Here is an 18,203-nt window from a genome sequence, read left to right as displayed (position 1 = left end):
GCTAATTCTCTGTAGGTGTGTATTGGTGTATTCCTAGTTGGCAGTAGTCCATAAAAATAAACCAGTATTCATAGGAAAACACAGAGACTCTAAAAAATCTATCAATTATTCCATGTTTCTACTGTAGTCAGCTAAGAGTAAATGTAATATTGGTATCTCTTCCACCCTTATATGTCACATTACAACTTCACAATAACAATATTCACAAAGAAATAACCACAGCCGAAAGCTAGCTTACAACACAGTTATTTATTCTTTATTCTTGTCATTATTTTGACAGTTTAACCACTGGCAGCTTCGTTTGCTTTGATGAGTCAACCAGCCCAGTAAGTTATCAAAGTAAATATGCAACTTTAAAAAATTCTTGAAACAAAAACAATTCATACTTGTCACACAAAAGATAACTTTTGCAAATATAAAATCCTCTTTGCATGGAAGTGTTCCAAACACAGTATTCATACAATAATGATGTTGTATTAACCAACAATTGATCTCCATGTACTTTTAGTGCAGCACTTCAAAGATAAAGGCAAACTTGATTGTCGGGAGAAAGATAATAAGATCTCATTTATTGACTAATGTACCTGCCAGTAGAACTCTGTTGATATATATATGGTAACAGGTAACCTAACAAGATGAGTTCAAGATAAAGAGATTGTTGAGAAATGGCGTTGGTGGCGCTATTCAAGTTCTAATGATCACCCTGTAAGCCCAGAGCTCTTATCATGAGATCAGAGACTGTAAAGAATAGCAAAATTCAAACCTGGATAAAGAGGTGAAGCCTCTAAAATAGTCAAAAGTAAAACAAAATGCCAATCCCACTAACGTAAATTTAATGACATGACATGAGACGAGTCAAACACAAAAATTTGAATATAGTTTTAGCATTTGCCGTAGGTCAATATACAGTGATATTGGTGAAACTCTTTGTCCTAGTTACATAGATCAGGCTGTCATGTGTAATCATTGATTAAATGAAAATCTTTTATGAGCTTATATATCAATAGAAATAAGCATGTCATCAAAATACAGTATAAATATTATATATCACTTCATTTTTTCCTCTATTTTTGTGAAACATTTTCACATAAAACAGAGGGGAAGATCTTTGGGTTATGGTTTGGATGTACTTGCCTCTTGGTTGTTTCTAAATAAGCTGTCGTAGACTAGTAATCATTTGAAAGTAAGCCAAAGCAGTAACAGCACAAAGCAAGCACTAAATTTGCAGAGGTGTAGTAATAATATCAATATGCCTGAGGCAATAGTGATAAAAAAGAACAAATATCTATAAGCTTATCTCATTGATGAGCAAATTGGCAGTTTCTATCTCAATTGTAATTGAATTTTGTTGTAGTATCATTTAGAATTGATTGTAATTGATCAGTTTTGATGTATGGATTGATAGATAGCTATTGACATATCAACACTCTGAATCCAGTTCCCAAGTTGTGTTTCAGTCTTCCTATCCATTCCCCTTATTTCACTGAATTACAAAATGTTGACCACAAAGTCTCTATCAATTTGAAAAGGTGAAGAAGCATTTTGGTGGAGAATTTTGAGCAATGCAAGAAAATGTTCTTTGATGTATTTTGATGAAGAATAACCAAAATATTGGAGGAGTGCTGGATGCTATGTGCAAATCGATTTGATTTGGTAGGGTTTTATTTCCCATCAAAACTTGAATTCAATAGTCAGTACCAAACTTTATTTCATAAAATTTTGTGGAATAGTAGATCAGAAGACCTGGAGTGATCTGTGACATGACTTTGAAGGAGACAGTAGAGTATTGTCAACAGTTTAAAGCCTAGTTCATGTTAGTCTAGGCGTGAATGTCAATACAACAAGTAGGGTAAGATTGGTAAGATTTGCAGCTGTACTGTCCGTTATGCCTGCCTGGATTGCCTTGTTCTTATTGTTCTCTGAATGCAATGCAGTCTTTTGTACATTTTGTCAAAAGATCAAAGGGCATGCCTTGACAGATAACATGTCTGGTTGAAAGTTCTATCAATTTGTTGATATGCCGCAGACATCAAACTTGGAAGACCTGTACATGTATTTCTATTTTGTGGATTTGATTTTGCAGAAAAAATTTCGGATTAACAGTAACAGAAAATTGCAAGACAGCCTCATGTATTTTGTAGCAAAGGAATAGAAATTGATTTGAAAATTTGAACTATGGAAAATTTTGGGTCCATTCTTATGGATAATAATCATTCCTTCTAGTAAAAATGCAATTAAAATTTTTACTTTTATTTATTTAATTATTTTTCTATTCTATCTTTGTTATAATAAAAACTGTATGGCAGCATAGAGTCTATGATGGCCGCAATGTACATTGTAAGACTAATTACAATCACTATGCTATAGGGGTTAGACCTAAAAAACTGCCCATTTCAACTCCATTAAACTCTTTTTTTACTTCTACTTTACATTGAAATTTTGTTGTGAATGTGTTCAGAAATACTGATATTAAGTCAAATTTATGTCACAATCAAATTTCAAGAATTGTAAAATTCAATATAGATCAATCATTAAAACGAAATAGTAGCTAGCTTTTTTACCAGCATGACCTCTTTTCACATACCTGTATACACCAATTCATTCATTCTTACACTTTAATAATGTAAAAAGTACTGTCATGTTGTGCACTGAAGTGTATTTTTTTTCATGTTTTTTTCTTTTTTTTAAGTTTTTCAAATTCTTTACAACTGAATTAGTGCTTTTTTACATGAATTAATAACTGTTTCTCAGACTGACCGTGAGCTAATCTGAACATTTCAACATGCTTTTGTTGACAGTTTGTGACCAGCCTACCAATACAAACTCCACCTGGTCATTATTCAACCACGGCTTTGTTCCATAATTTGTCCTAAAAACAGCAATTTGTTACCGTGATGAAATGTGTCAGAGACAGATAGTACATTGAGTGTTTTGGTGCCTGTGTTTTTACTTTCTCACTGTCGGTGGATTCAATAGCAGCTGTGGGTTTCATTCATGGTAATGGTGACAGGTCAGAGCAAGTTAATGTTCCATCATAAATTACAGTGAGTTGGTGATTGCAAGGGGTGGCCACCGCTATTCACCGGCAGCTGCACTCCCAGACACAGTCCATACAACGTATTGTTTACGTTTGGATTAGTTCAAAAACTACAGTTATGTTTGATTTGTGATAGCTGACTCTATTCATGTCTGCCTTCCTCTAAAAATCAACGGATCCATTACACTGTACTACCTAGCATGTATCCTAGCGTTACAGGTAAATCTGTTTTAGTTTTACTGCATTGTGGTCAATTTTCTGTCCCGTCAAAGTTTGGCTATTCAACTATTATGAATTGAAATTCTTCTGTTTAATTCTTTGGGCCTTTGTTGACAGACTGATGTTCATTGTAATACTATTGCCGTAAATGTCGTGTTGACAGCGTCAGTACATGTCCTGTGTTGGCATTTTATGGCAAGAGCAAACCTCAACTCTTCATTCATTCAGCTTATTTGAACAGTTATAAATCTACATGGTTTCAATGCAATTTGCTTCCATGGCTTTCACTTCCTATAGTCAACAAAGCCTGGACCTTGAGATAGTTTTTATTGATATGCATGTACACATTAATATGTCAGGTTTGCAAGGTGTGCTTGTAAAGTTGTTCAAAAGTATCAGCAATGTTTTGACACAAATTTCCACCCTTTATGCTCAGAAAGTGCATGCAATCCTTTGAAATTGTATGGGGATCTCATGAAGTGCACACAGCATATCTTCACTGCACATTGACTTGGCTTGTCAAAAATTTCTCCAAAAAGTCAGACCATAGACGTAGCTTCTCTACTGTCTATGGTCAGACCCGTCACTTTAGCTTGTTGGTATCTGTCTGCTCAAGCAATGGAAAATTCATATTTGGTATGGTAATTTTAGTATTGACATGCATGCAGTTCTGATTGCTTTTGTTTATGCAAATGAAAGATCTGATAGGAATTACACAGTAAGGTACCAATTAATTCACCAAGTTACAATAATTTTAATGTGAAAATGGGAAGGTATTAGTTTCCTGATGTTAATACTTTATTCCTGAAATTCATCAAGATTGTGATTATTTTTAAATATGAAACTAAAAACTCTGGACATCAATATACAAAGTGGAATGTGAATTGCAAAAGCTAATATCATGATTACGATAAAAACTTTGATGTAAATTCAACATTTGTACTGGTGTACTTGTCTAGTGTTTGCCAATGGATTACCTAATGGGTTGAAGAAAACTGTTGTGAATGAATTCTGTTTGTTGTGGGATTAAATAATCATCAAAGAAAACCACTGATGAATGAGATGTGTTTGATGTTGCATTAGCAAATCAAATAAACATCTTGTCAGATGTAAGATAGTGCGCCACTTGTCCTCACAATCTAACCAGAATTTTCTGCAAACAATAAGAAGCTGGCAATAGAGGGGCAAAGAATTGATAGACATCTCTTAGAAGGCTGATATTTGATATCCTTGATAAACAGAGATTTCAGATCTTTTGTTATTTTATTTGGGCTCTCCTTTGTAGGCTATTCCTTCAAATGACAAGTACAATATAGTTGCTGTGTTATGTACCTCAGGAGGGACTGTGATTGTAATGTCTTTCATACTTGCATTAACTGCAGTGGTTGTGTTTGCAGTCTACCATATCATGTCAAATCTCTGAATATGTGATGATAGAATAACAGTGCTTATAGGCATTCTCACAACAGCTTGTATCCCGTAGTGCTTATAGGCATTCCCACAACAGCTTGTACCCCATACTCACTTTGTATATCATTTGGTTCAGTCCAATAGACGCACCCAGACAGTTACAGATCTGCAGAAGACTTATTCCAAAAAGAAGAGGATCTTCTTGCCGGCAACTTTTCAACTCATCTTTGAAAGTATTCTAGTCACAAGCATGGTAGATAGGTCTGATGTAAGCCATTTCCTGTCGTCTGTGAACAGTGGCAGCAGTTCAGTGATGAAGCCGTTCAGTCACAGCACACTACGTCAGAGTCAAGAAAACAGCTTTGAAAACTCACCAACATCATCTGGTAAAAGTAAACGCTATCCATCAGCTACAGAGGCACTGCAGGCATACATCAATGACTTTGAAAGCAGTCATCCTCACATGAAATACTCCAGGAATGTATCCGAATTGCTGCCTTCTAAAACAACACTGAAGGGAAGTAGTAGAAATGCTGATATCAAAACCGAAATCAATCGATATAAAGTGAAGAAACTGATTGACAGGTCATATAGAGAGATCTTGAGAGCTGACAATGAACGTCAAAAAGGTAAGCAAATAGTGTTATAGCAGGCAATCATACACTATTTTGATATGTATTTTGTACCAGATTTGTCATGAAGTTGTCTTGTAAACTATGGAGATGTGAACCTGTGTGTTATTCACGGCCATTACAGACCTAGATAGGAAGTCACAGCAACCTTTGAGAAATTTGCAACCAGGAATGAATATAGCAATTGTGATTTTATTTTCATTTGTTCATATTGAACCAGATAACCTTGTCCTGATAATGACTGAATTTGAGAATTAAGGATTACTTTATAACAGTCTCTGATTGTAGTGCTTAATGGTTTGTATTATACCTGTCACCTTGTCATTGATAGTGTAAAAAAGGTTTATATATTTTAAACTTTGCAAAATATCATCCAGTTTGAAAAATTAATTGATGCAAATTAGTGTGGAGAAGTTGATCATGTAATATACTTTGATTTGATTTTTCAACAGCTCTGTCCCTTGCCTACAATTTTATGTCTTGACTGTTTGACATCTTGAAATAAAACAAAATCAAAAAGTTTAATTTAACTAAAGTTTGGGTCAAAGGTAGTTGTCATTTTAACTAGCTTTTAATAAGTCTTGACTTTTTGAAAAAAAACAAAACATGAATTTTGGCTAAATTCCAACACTAGTGAACAGGTCTGACACACATATTGTGACATGCATACTTTATGCAACATGCATTATGAATACATGCATTCACTCTGAATGAGTAACAAAATATTGACTGTGGCTTAATAAAATTCTCTCAGTTTCCAGGATTGGATGGATCTGGTAAATGATTTACTAAGGGAATCCATAGTGTAACAATGATGCTTGATGATCGAAATATTACAGAAATGTTTGTGCACAGTTAAAAGAAAACATGTTCATAACAAGTCTTAGGAAAACACCGTGTTTCCATTGAGTAGTTAATATGCCAGTTTGAACAACATTTACGCCCTTCTTCATATTAATTTTTGTCACAATTGCTCCACACTAAACCAAGATTTTGCAAGAGTGCTGAATAGAATTATTAAAAATTGATATTATTCTGAATTATTTCATTCCCTTTTTGCCAGATAGAGTGTTTCTTGTAAGATGTTATGGCTGTATATTTTGACTGGAAATCAATAGCATCTTATTAACCCATCTCAAAAACCTTTATATTAATATGTACATTCATTAAATACGTTTTCTGTTTTAAAGTCCATGACTTAGACAAGTTGATATTGAATATCTTCACTTGTCAAATTATAGTTTCAGTGTTTCATTGTGTAGATTGTCACTTTTTAAACTTTTTTTATTTGTGCTCACTGTAGGACTATCATATTGAGTCTTATACTGTTAATGTGTTCACGGGTTAAGCACAAAATAGTTTTTAAGAAATGCTGTGGAAAGATTTAAGTTTTCTATTTAACTTTGCTGCCCAAAATGTCACGATGGACAATTTTTAATTTCTTATTCAGTGCACAATGAAACAGACAAAGTTAACTAAAATAAGGTATTTTGTAAGATAAATTGGAATATTGTAAAAAAAGAAACACACAGTGCCACTTTTTATTCAAGAACAGCATCATAATGTCATGAAAGCTCCTAACTGTAGACAATCTTCTCACTTACAGCAAAAGCACTGTTAGCGACTTCACGTCTAAATGACAGCAGCTCACTGATATCAGGCCAGAGTACTGACATCAGCCTCAATACAGATGCACTTCTATCTGCACCTCCACATCCATACCCAACACGAAGACAGAGAAACACCCTGAATCGACTGAAATCTGGAAGTCTGGAAGACCTAGCAAGTAGACGCATTCAGATGCCACAGAGAATGGCTTCATCCTACCACACACCATCCAATACCATGCAGAGTTCTACTCCAACTAAAACAGGCAACACTGCTCAATCCACATCACCTGTCAATAGAGGGCGCCCTGCACCAAGCTGGATTGATGATTTGGACTCGGTAGCTGGCCACCCAGCCCCTAGCTGGATACAAGATCTGGATTCATCAATCACTCACCCTGTACCAAGTTGGATACAAGATCTTGATACAGCGAGCTGTGCAGCACCAAGCTGGGTACAAGATATTGATGTGTCTAACATTAGCACCATCACACAGAGTAGTCACCAACCATGGCATCCATTGAGCAGCCACAGACAGACTCAATTCACAACCCAGTGAGGATAGCATCTTACTGAGGCGCTATGCCTCAACAAGTGATCTCTTGATGAGTGATGCCAGTGACTGGCCGCTTGATGAGACTGAACATTTGCTGGACTTTGACGTGAAAACACAACAACATCAGGAAGATGAATCCAAAATCCTCACGACTCCGGAGAAACACAAGATCAAAGATGTCTTCCATAGAGAGAAAAAATACAGAGATGAAAATTACAGATTTGGAAAGTATAAAGATGACTCGGCAATCACTTCCAAAGTTGGGAAGAAAATAGAGTTTAAATATGGAAATTACTCAAGAGATGACAGTGATCTTGGCTCCATGACTCGTTATTTCAGAAGATCAGGCTACAAGAGACCTCTGCAAAGCATGCAGAATCTGGGAAATACCAGCTATTCCAAGAGAAGTGTTGGAAATGAACAATCCAGATTTAGCTGGAGTGCCCAGTCACGAGACAAGAGTAGAACACCGTCTAAAACTGATCGGGGGAAGTATGGATCCAATTTGACTAGATCTGGCCATGACTTTGGTGTTGACATTGCATCCATGGATACTGACACACTGGTGAACCAAGCACCTCTTCCTGCTCTGTTGAATTGCAGCAACAGTACTGATGCTGACAACACAATTAATGGTAAGTTTAAACTTTCAATTGGATAAAACGTCCTGTTGTTCTGTATCTGTGTTTTTTATCACATGGCAAAGTTATTAATCTCCAGTCCTTCTGAACAGTGACTGAATAGCAGGCCAGCCTGTCCCACCAAAAAAATGTTGTGAAACTCAAGATCCACACCCATAAAATGATAGCAAACATGTAGAAGGTTAGACTGAAAGATCCGTCGCTAGAGGAAGCTCCCTAGAGGGGGGTGTAGAGAGCACCCTCAAGCGACGGATCTTCCAGTCTGGCGGATATGACTGTAATACATTTGCTGACATTTTCTTTCCGTTCCAGACACTATGATAGAAGAAGCCATAGCTAGAGCCAGAAAAAAATGTCATGTAGATCTGAACACCAGTCCTCTGACAGAAGATGTGCTAGATGGAGACAGATCTTGGGAAAAAACTGTACCTCTAAGGTAAACAATATATCATATTCTATTTACATACCTTACTGTATAAGTTGATCATGGTGAATATGTTTGAAACATAAATTTCAGAAAGATGAGTAAAACTTTACTCTCTATATTGAAGAAGATAAATATTGAGAGGATTGAGAAATCAACTGAAACTGAACTCGAAGTATTGTGACTGTTTTTCACTGTCTGGATTATTGATTGTAAATTAGTTCAATCAATACACATACATTGTAAGTAATACAAAAATTTACCACTTAAGGTTGTACAACTACGATGTAGTAAAAGTGCTCTACCAAACATAGATAGCAAGTATAGGATCTCCCCAGAATTTTCCAATACTCAACGTATATAGCATTTCATAATCAATATTGAAATTTCTCTTGTTCTTACATAATTGAGGGATTGAAAAGTCTAACTATGAAAATTACTTTATTTTCGTGGTAAAAGTTCAAATGTAGAGAAACTATCTTCAGAATGACCAGATCCAATTGCAAACAAAGGTGAATGCAAATGTTTTTCTATTGTTCACAATAGCTGCAAATAACATTAGTTTTGGCAGCCAATAATGTATTATGAGGGTTTAGTCACCTGTACCTACTGTTGCAAATTACAATTGTGCCATTCCTGTTTGTTGCTACCAATGTTTGATAAGTAAATATGGATTGCTCACTTCTTTTGCCATATGCCATGGATATATGCAAATTCCAAATGACCAAGTAATTTATGGTGAATTGTTTTACTTTCAAGGAAATATCCAAGAGCTGGAAGTGGTAGCACACCGTTACAAGCAGCTAGCAAAACTGGAATTATTGATAAATTCCTAGAAGACTGCATGCACTCTGATCAAGAAAACGTGAGTATGCCACATAACTCACCACAGGCCACAAGCACACCTATCAAAACTAACTCTAAATGTACATGTCAGAATATTATGAATGATGAACTCAGTGCAATAGGGATGAATGCTGAGTCTGTAAGAAGCCAACATGGAGTTAATGCTAGGCCGACCAGTTTTGCACTTCACAGAATAAACTCAAGATTTTATGGCAGGGGTAGCAAACAGTGTGTGAAAACCTTCAGCAAGGAAAACATCATCCAAAGTTTCATAGCAGAGTGTCTTCAGTCATCATCATCATCCAGTAGTTCTGCAGAAATAAACTCCACACCATCGTTGGTATCTGAGACTGTTGACCTCTGACCCTTTATCAATTGGTAAATGGAAGACACACAATATCTTGCCCTTTACAAGTTTGGCAGGTACAAAAATTTGCCGTTGATTGTCCTTGATTTGATGTGTGAATACTTTAGTGGAGTAGCCTCATTAAACCCATGACATTTTGGCAGTTTCATTTAGTTTGGTTTGTGGGTGTTTAATTTAGCTCAGGTGTTCAGACGACTTTAGTCAAATACAGTTAATAACCTGATAGGATCTTGTGCCCACTGAGCTAAGACCTGCAGTGCTTAATTACAAGGATGAAAAAACCATGCTGAATAATCATTTTAGCTATTAAAGTAGCCACCAAAAATAATTGAATAAGAAAGAATGGAAAAAATACAAAGTTTATTTGATGTCATACAAGTCAAAAGTTCAGAATAAAGATTAACTGCTCTACTTTTCAGGAAGAAAGGTATTATTTAAATCAACGCCATTACTATTCTGACATTCTAAGTTTTCATAATTTTAGCAGCCTTACCATATGGCACACGCCATGCTAACAGACACCCACTGACCAACGTAGCTTACTGTTGACAAATTAATGTGTTGTACTAGTACTTTTGGCATCCATATACACTGACTGTTTTCTTATTGGTTTGATGTGTATAGCTTGTTTGCAAGTTTTTGCTGTGTTCTTCCATACTTGAGTGTGACAAGTGATGAAATCTGTCTATCTCAGATACTTTTGTGGGACACCAAACATGTCTTCAACAGACTGTTATTTATAATAAACAGGGTGCAATTCTATTCAAGTTGTAAGATTTGGCTTCAAAAATTTGTCCTGAGTAAACAGGTGTCCTGATTAAAGAGGTGTCTGTGATTGACAGGGTTCATTGTATTTTTTATGAACAGTTATCACACTACAGTCACTAGTTTAATTCACTTGACTTCATAATCCCTATACCCAATACCCAATACCCAATCCGGGTCTTCATCATCATACCACACCATTCATTGATGGTGTTGTGTAGTTCAGCTGTTTACCCATCACAAGTGTGTTGACAATACTCATTGACTGTGTTTGACAGGAAAGGAAAGCTAGCGGTGGAGACAGTCCAAGACTTACTGGCGGTGAACAGCCAGGCCCAGTGGAAACTCTCAAAAAGATGTTGTTTAAACTTCAAAGTGTTGCTGCTGATGATGATGACAATACAAACGATGGAACTTCAACTCCAGATGACCTATTGGTAAGTCGAGAATGTGTTGCTCTGTCTCACTAATGCTAAAATCTTATTGATTATGCATTGCTACAAACCACTCAGACACTGTGCCTGTTCTTCATATCAATGTAACATTAACTACCAATCCATGGATTTTGTGAAAACACTCTTCACACATTTCTGTAAGGAGTTCCTTCATTTTAAATATAGTTCTCCAAGTTTTGCCATCAGTAAGTTCAAAATGTCAAGTAAGATATTTGAATTACAGCTAACTTAACATTTTTTAGCATTAATCAAAAGACAGTTACTGACTTTCTGGTTGGATTACTGTATTTGAAGGTTTGACATGTGTGACCCATGAAGAATGATATGGTCAAGTTTCTCATAACTAAAATTGTCACTCAAACCAGACATGCTCACTCTTCATGATTTTCCTGTTTGCAGTCTCTATCAACAGTTAACAAGGAAAAGTTTGACATTGAACCAGGTGGAAAATCTTTACTAAGGTAAGTTCCTAGTCGAGCTCTTTTTTTGAAGTAGTGTAATTTGTTGATAAGAATTCTGAGCAATATGTCCGTACTGCCAGCAAATTTTGTTTTGCCCTTCAGCAATAACAAATACAACTTGTCAGTTGCAGTACCTCTGACTGGCACTCTCAAAATGTGTCCTTATTGCTGTGTTTTCTCACACTTACTGCCATTCAGTCCATTCATAATAATAATGGCTTTTCAACAGGTTACTCTTTATCCTATAGCTTTCCCTTCACAGCTTAAAGGTATACTGTCACCTGTTCCAATTTTGCCACAGTTGCCATGGAAAGAAAAAATCTAACCAATCACAGATTTTAAGCAGGTGGCCGCATTTTAAAAACAGTGCCCTCGCATGGGCATTTTGAATACCAAGGAACGCCCCTTTGACCATATATGGGCATATTTAGATTACAGGTGATTGTATACCTTTAACCAAAAAGATTCCACGTCACCAGTGATAGAGGTGGCTGTCAGCAGTTTCTCTTCTAGATTGATATAACGGCCTGTTATTCATGTTTATTTTTTCCAGGGCAATGGAACATCTGTCAAGACTGAAAACATTGGTTTACAGTGATTCAGAAACCGCATCACAGAAATCCAACTCTTCATCAACAAACAGCTCTCAGAGGTAGCAAAATCACATATGCAGCATAGAATCCAAGGAAGAATAGTCTTGAAGCTAGTGGTTGTCTGCTGGCTCTTTCAATGTTCAAAACACTGTTAATTACAGCCATGTGAACTTGATTGTGAAATTGGAGTAGAAATACATTTGTGTAATCAGAACATCAACCTTGATTCCACTTTGACATACAAAGTTTTTTTAACCATATAGTGATTTGATTGTATAATAAATAATTTCATAATTTGGCACATTAAAAATTTACTGATAAATTTAAAAGCCGTCACTAAAAGTTGACAATGTATAACTGATATCCTTTGGACTACACAGCCCTTTGTGAACCAGAAAACGTCAGCTAGGATCTACAAAACAAAGTCATCACCACAGTGCCTTTTAAGTATACAGCATTTTTCGTTGTAATGAAATCTTTTTACTTGTCGTAGTTGTCATTCGTCCATGAACTAATGTACAAAATAGCAGTATTCTAGGATATTTTAATGTGATTTAGAACATCTGTCAATTTGTACAAATCTTATGATTCATGTATGATATATTCAGTGTATATTCAACAGGAAACATTAATGGTATTTTTGTAAGAATAATATTCTAAATTCCATGTAACACAAAATTAATATTGAAATTTGTCACAAGTACAGAAGTGTCTTTGTACACACATAAGTTTTACCAATTATACAGCACTTTTTATTTATGTACAATTGTCAAATTTAAAGATTTCCTGATAAAAAAAGGATGAAAGGAAAATATACAATCACAGTTCAATTTTTTTATTACTCTCAATCAAAGCAAGCTTAATTTAGAATTTAACCCATATTAAAAATCCATTAGCTTTATTATCTTTATAAAAAATCCTCTCTTGTTCTACTCCAAAAATCATATTAAATTTTCTTGTGTTCAAACCTGTAAGCACAACCTTTATGTATGTAATGTTTAATATTGTTGTTGATAAGAAAATGTTACTCTAGACTGGAACTTGACGTCCAATGCACACTGTTTTGCTAATAAAGTGTTTCCTAAACACTATTGGGTAAACAATACCACTCACCTGTAATTTTTCACTGAATTGTTTTTGGATGTTAGGGTGTGTCACTAAAGCAGCAATGTTAATAGCTTTTCATCAGTTTAGGTAGTTGGCAGATTCTGCTATCCACTGATAATGCCAGATATGACATCATCCTCGGAATTCTTTTGAAGACATCTTATCCATACCAAATACACAAACCTCACACAACACAAGACTAATACTTTGTGTTTCAACATGCTTTGGAAGGGGAAGGAGAACACTTTTAAAAGAACAAAAACTATGAAGTGTTTGATGACAAACAATATATATATATATATATATATATATATATATATATATATATATATATATATATATATATATATATATATATATATATATATATATATATATATATATATATATATATACCACTGTAGGTATTACTTGGAATGTTGCCAGAGGTGTAATTCCTTTATGAGAAATTTGAGGATTTAAGTGAAAATGGCTTACTGTTTAATTAATGTTATTATTTGATAGTCAAGAAGCTCAATATATATTTGTCATAACATAGTTTTTGTATTTTTTTCTGAAATAATATTTGTTAACTTTATTGAAAACTCCTGTACAGCTTTATAAAAATATTGTAAAGTAGCTTGTCAAATTGTTGTAGAATTTATTAAAGCTATCTTCAAAGTATCTGACTAGTTACAGAGTTGAATCAAATATAACTTATGACAATAGTGTAATACAAATGAAATACATAAGTACTTAACATTTTTTATATACTGAAGTATTCCTCAGATTGTACCTATAATAAATAATTCAGATTATGATATTAACATTGATTTTCTCTGATAAAGTCAATTTATTTTGTTGAACTACTTTTGTGTAGTTTTACCAATAATCATTTACAATCAAATATGTACATAAATACAGAAATAAAATAACGTGTAATAATATAAGAAATGTGGTTCCCTGATTTCATTTATCAAATCTGTACAGATTTCATTTATCAAATCTGTACAGAAACATGCAGAGTTATATGCAAGGAAACTAAGAATTCATGGACTATACTATGAAAGAGTTATTGCTGTTAAACTGCTCAAACAATGGAATACAGTTATCGATGTGATGCAATTTTTATGTGAAAATTATAACTTTACAGCAGTAGTTTCCATTGTTGCAAAAAAACCCAAAACCATTGTCATGATACCAGTAGCATTATGCAATAAGACAAACAGCTATTCCATGACTGGGGTCTGTAATATGACCAGTTTCCACTGTAGTCTAATCCATGTTCTGTCTCTTTTCATTTAATATTTACTACTTATCTGATGAAAACTAAGATATTGGACTCTTATGACTGACATCCATGTACCCAAAGTGCATGGATGAGTGTTGAGAGTTATAAAAAATTGCTTTCTGTTGTGCACATTTTAATATTCTATTTTTGTGGCTGTTTTGAATTTCTTCAGTGGCTACAACTAAAGAAATACATTGTTTATGAAGAAAACATTCACATACCCAGATGATACTACTGTATCCTGTGCTGCTGATGAAGATTTACCAAGGGTATTGATACTATAAACAGTAATCACACAGACAGTGGTCTTTCAGTGCTGTGTAATTGACAATTCCCATTCTTCACAAAGTATGACCATTTCAGTTTGCCAGAATTTGCTTCCCGAAAGTATGGTAATACCCGCAGACCATCACTGTTATGGCTGTTCAGCAGTAATTGTTCAACTGTTATGGTAGAATCATGGACAAATTTCCCGAAAAAGGAGCACTGAATCAAGGCATAACTTAATGCAACACTATCAGGTCTATTTCAACGAAGGAAAATATTACTGTTGTAATACTTCATTATTCATGCACCATTCAAACTATTGTTAATCTGGTTCACTCCTTTGGTTCCTATCATGGCTGAAAGTTCAGAGTTGGTGTTGTCTAACTAAGGGTCAAGTTCATGAGTTCATTTAAAGCCACATTTGTGAGTGGTTATTCCATGGTTTCAAAGACAGCTGATAACTCTGGAAAAATTTCCACTCAGGTATAATTTCTATTTTCATTATTGTATAGATATAACTGATAAAGATCTTTGGCTGTCAGATCACTTGAAAATCAAAAGATTTCCAATGTTTTTCAATAAATTAGACTAGTAAAGTGATAAAAGCGTCACTATGCGATAAGCAATTCCAAATTCAAGTTGACACAACACACCATTCTATATAAATTCTTAGTGGTTGATATGGTTTCTCAGTCAGGGTTCATGGGCACTGACTGCAAGTTTTTCCTAGATTTAGTCCAAATGCCATGGGGCCAGAATTTCATGGAGTTCTGTAGTACGGATACAGCTGGTGGCAGATAGCATCAGAATCACATAGAGTAATCTAGTCTGGATATATTGGCAAGATTGTATTCTTTTAAAATAAGAAGGTATGAAAATTGCTGACTCAGCAGTCTTGTCAACTGCTTGATAACCATAATGTAATGCGTCTTCATTGCCTGGTCAGTAACCTACTTGTTTCATCTGAGAGTCATTTGTAAAGGAATGTTTTGTGTATCTACACAGAAAGGAAATGACAGTGCTTCAGTCTTGTTTCTAACCCTTCCACAACCATAATTTGACCCAAACTAATTGTTACCAATGGAAATTGTGGACCTGTTTATAGCAAATTAGCGTGAACAGGTCAAGGCTGAAATTTGTCGCAAATCAAAGTTAGCCAGATAAATTAACAAGATATATCTCAAAAAGTAAAATGGGAACACCAATTTTTTTGTCATTACATTTCTGCTCTGTTACAATTGTAAAGATAATGAAAATACTATAATTTTGCTTGGTCGTCTACCTTTATACTAAAACTCACAGAAGTTGCTTTGTTGGTTGTTCAACACTGAAATCATGATGGGTTTGTGTCACAATGCCCTGTTCTGCTAATTGGTGCTTTACACTATGATTCAGATCACAGTCATTTTGTGAATTGATACACAGCAGCTGCTGTGTGGTACACATTAGAAAAGTACTTTTCTAATGCATACCTCACAACAGCTGTCATGTATTGGTTCACAAGTGACTGTGATTCAGATGGAACAATGGAAGTATGTAACTGATAAGAGTCCTTGGCATTTTAGTAACTCTGTGTGGTTCTTTCTAAATTTTATTGTCTCTCATATTATAAAACGACAATATACAAAAGAAATTAATCAAAAATCATTTTTCTTTTATTCTTTTACACTTCTCTCTACATATTTTACATCTACTTTAAAGTGATGATAATTGTAGTCTCTCATTTTTTGGCACGAGAAAAGAATAACAAAACAGTCTTGAAATCAAGTTACAGTTATTCTCATTGTCTTTGAAAGTTACAAATCATAATATTTCATTATTTGCAAATACAACTAAGGAGATGAAAAATCAACAATAAATCGTTTGGCAGTTGTGCTGTACAAGAATACGGAACTGAAATTTAAATGAAGACATATTGTTGAAGAATCTACAACTTTTATTCTGGTCCTTAGTTCTTGTTTACATGTGGATGAATGTAGCATCATGGACTGTGACAAAAATTTACATGATGAGCAATACTCACAGCATGAAGGGACCGGTGACTTTAACTTTTGATGATTTTTTTTCACTATTTTTGTTTTGTGTGTCAATGACAAGTTTGTATCCTATTCTCGACAGTGTGTTCATAAACCCACTCTTCAGTTTGTCAACACAGAGTCTATACATGTCAAATCTACTGATGATGTTTACATTTATTATAAATTCTAGTCCAGACCAGAAGCCACTTGTATATAATAATAATGCAATCCACACGTACAGGCAGTTGACAGGCTCAACACTGTGTATCTCAACATACTTTGGGGACTAGTACAAGAAATTGTAGTTGAAATTAAAACAAGAGTAGTGAAGAAAAATCATCAAAAGTAAAGTTACTGGACCTCTAAGGGAGAACGGTGGAAGGGTTACGGTGCTCTATTTTGATTAAATTGTGAGCATTTGTGCCATGACACTCAATGACAATTCTGGTCGTTTTTCTGAAAAATGTTTTTTCTTTGAAAACCTGTCAGCAGTTTAAACTTCGAACAACCTCTTTCAGCAATTCATTGTATCAAGAAAAAAGTCAAATCATAGTTTTAATGTCAGATTTTTCCTCTTCCTAAACTTCTGTTCAGCAGAGGGGTAGGAGTTTGATGTCAAATACAGTTAGTTTTATTAGTAATGTACATGATCCCCTAACTGATCTGTTGTTTCACTGTGATATAGAGAGATTATGCACTACATGATTTCATGATAAAACATCTCTACATGGTATAAGTTAGAAATCTGCGTATAATACACAGTGCCCTCACCTTCCACTGTGAATGCTTTCAACACTTTTGTCTATTTTGGTCAGTGTGGTACATCTGAGTGTCATTGAAATTGTTTAAAACAAAATCATAGGAAACAAAGAATATCTGGCACAACCACTTTGAGACATACTGTACTGTGTTATAAATGAACCTGAAATACTAGATCTATTGTTTGTAATAAAGATGCTATCATAAATTGAAACTTTAGCTGCTATACAAATTGAAATGTGAAAAAGTGAAGAAAAACACTCTCTACTGTTTGTACATAGTTTGAATTGATAATGTTGAAAAGTAGACAAAGAACAGGAACATATTACTTGTATCAAATTATTGCATAAAATTTCTTGCATACTTGATTTGACTCAGGAAGATTAGGTTGTAAAGCACTAACAATTAATGCTTGAAAGACCACATAACAGTTTTGTTGTTCACATTGTCGGTCCATTTCATGAAACACCTTCCTTGCCAAATTTATGAAAGATAGGATAAGCTACATATCAAGACAAAAAGACACATTCTTTGCACTTGATGGTGAAATTTCTACTTTAATTGCATAGTTTGTTCCCATGTAAAGAAACTGGATTTCCTGACCATCTTGGTAAGTGTACTTGGATAACAATTTACAAAGCATTATTACAGCACAGTTAATGCATATTTTCCGATTACATTGCTAAGTAGTTCGGCGTTTTCTAAGGCATCATCCATTTAGGAAAATGAATTCCATCATTATTGAAGAATGATGCTACAATGAAAAATA

General features: G+C 34.6%; 2 protein-coding genes across 2 annotated transcripts; both read left to right on the top strand.

Annotated features, from left to right (window-relative positions):
* Positions 1–280: 280 nt before the first annotated feature.
* On the top strand, positions 281–7,464 carry LOC139121969 (uncharacterized). Its single transcript, XM_070687307.1, has 3 exons — positions 281–326; positions 4,803–5,295; positions 6,905–7,464. The coding sequence occupies exons 2-3, from the start codon at positions 4,917–4,919 to the stop codon at positions 7,462–7,464; spliced, it is 939 nt and encodes a 312-aa protein (XP_070543408.1). The 5' UTR covers positions 281–326; positions 4,803–4,916.
* A 46-nt stretch (positions 7,465–7,510) lies between these two features.
* Positions 7,511–14,053, top strand: LOC139121967 (lung adenoma susceptibility protein 2-like). Its single transcript, XM_070687306.1, has 6 exons — positions 7,511–8,096; positions 8,415–8,538; positions 9,286–9,391; positions 10,783–10,941; positions 11,359–11,420; positions 11,974–14,053. The coding sequence occupies exons 1-6, from the start codon at positions 7,511–7,513 to the stop codon at positions 12,074–12,076; spliced, it is 1,140 nt and encodes a 379-aa protein (XP_070543407.1). The 3' UTR covers positions 12,077–14,053.
* The last annotated feature ends 4,150 nt before the right edge of the window (positions 14,054–18,203 follow it).

Source organism: Ptychodera flava, chromosome 21 (assembly GCF_041260155.1).
Source record: "Ptychodera flava strain L36383 chromosome 21, AS_Pfla_20210202, whole genome shotgun sequence".
Classification (NCBI taxonomy): Eukaryota; Metazoa; Hemichordata; class Enteropneusta; family Ptychoderidae; genus Ptychodera; species Ptychodera flava.
The sequence above is the reverse complement of the archived record's forward strand: the minus strand, read 5'-3'. Positions and strand labels throughout refer to the sequence as shown.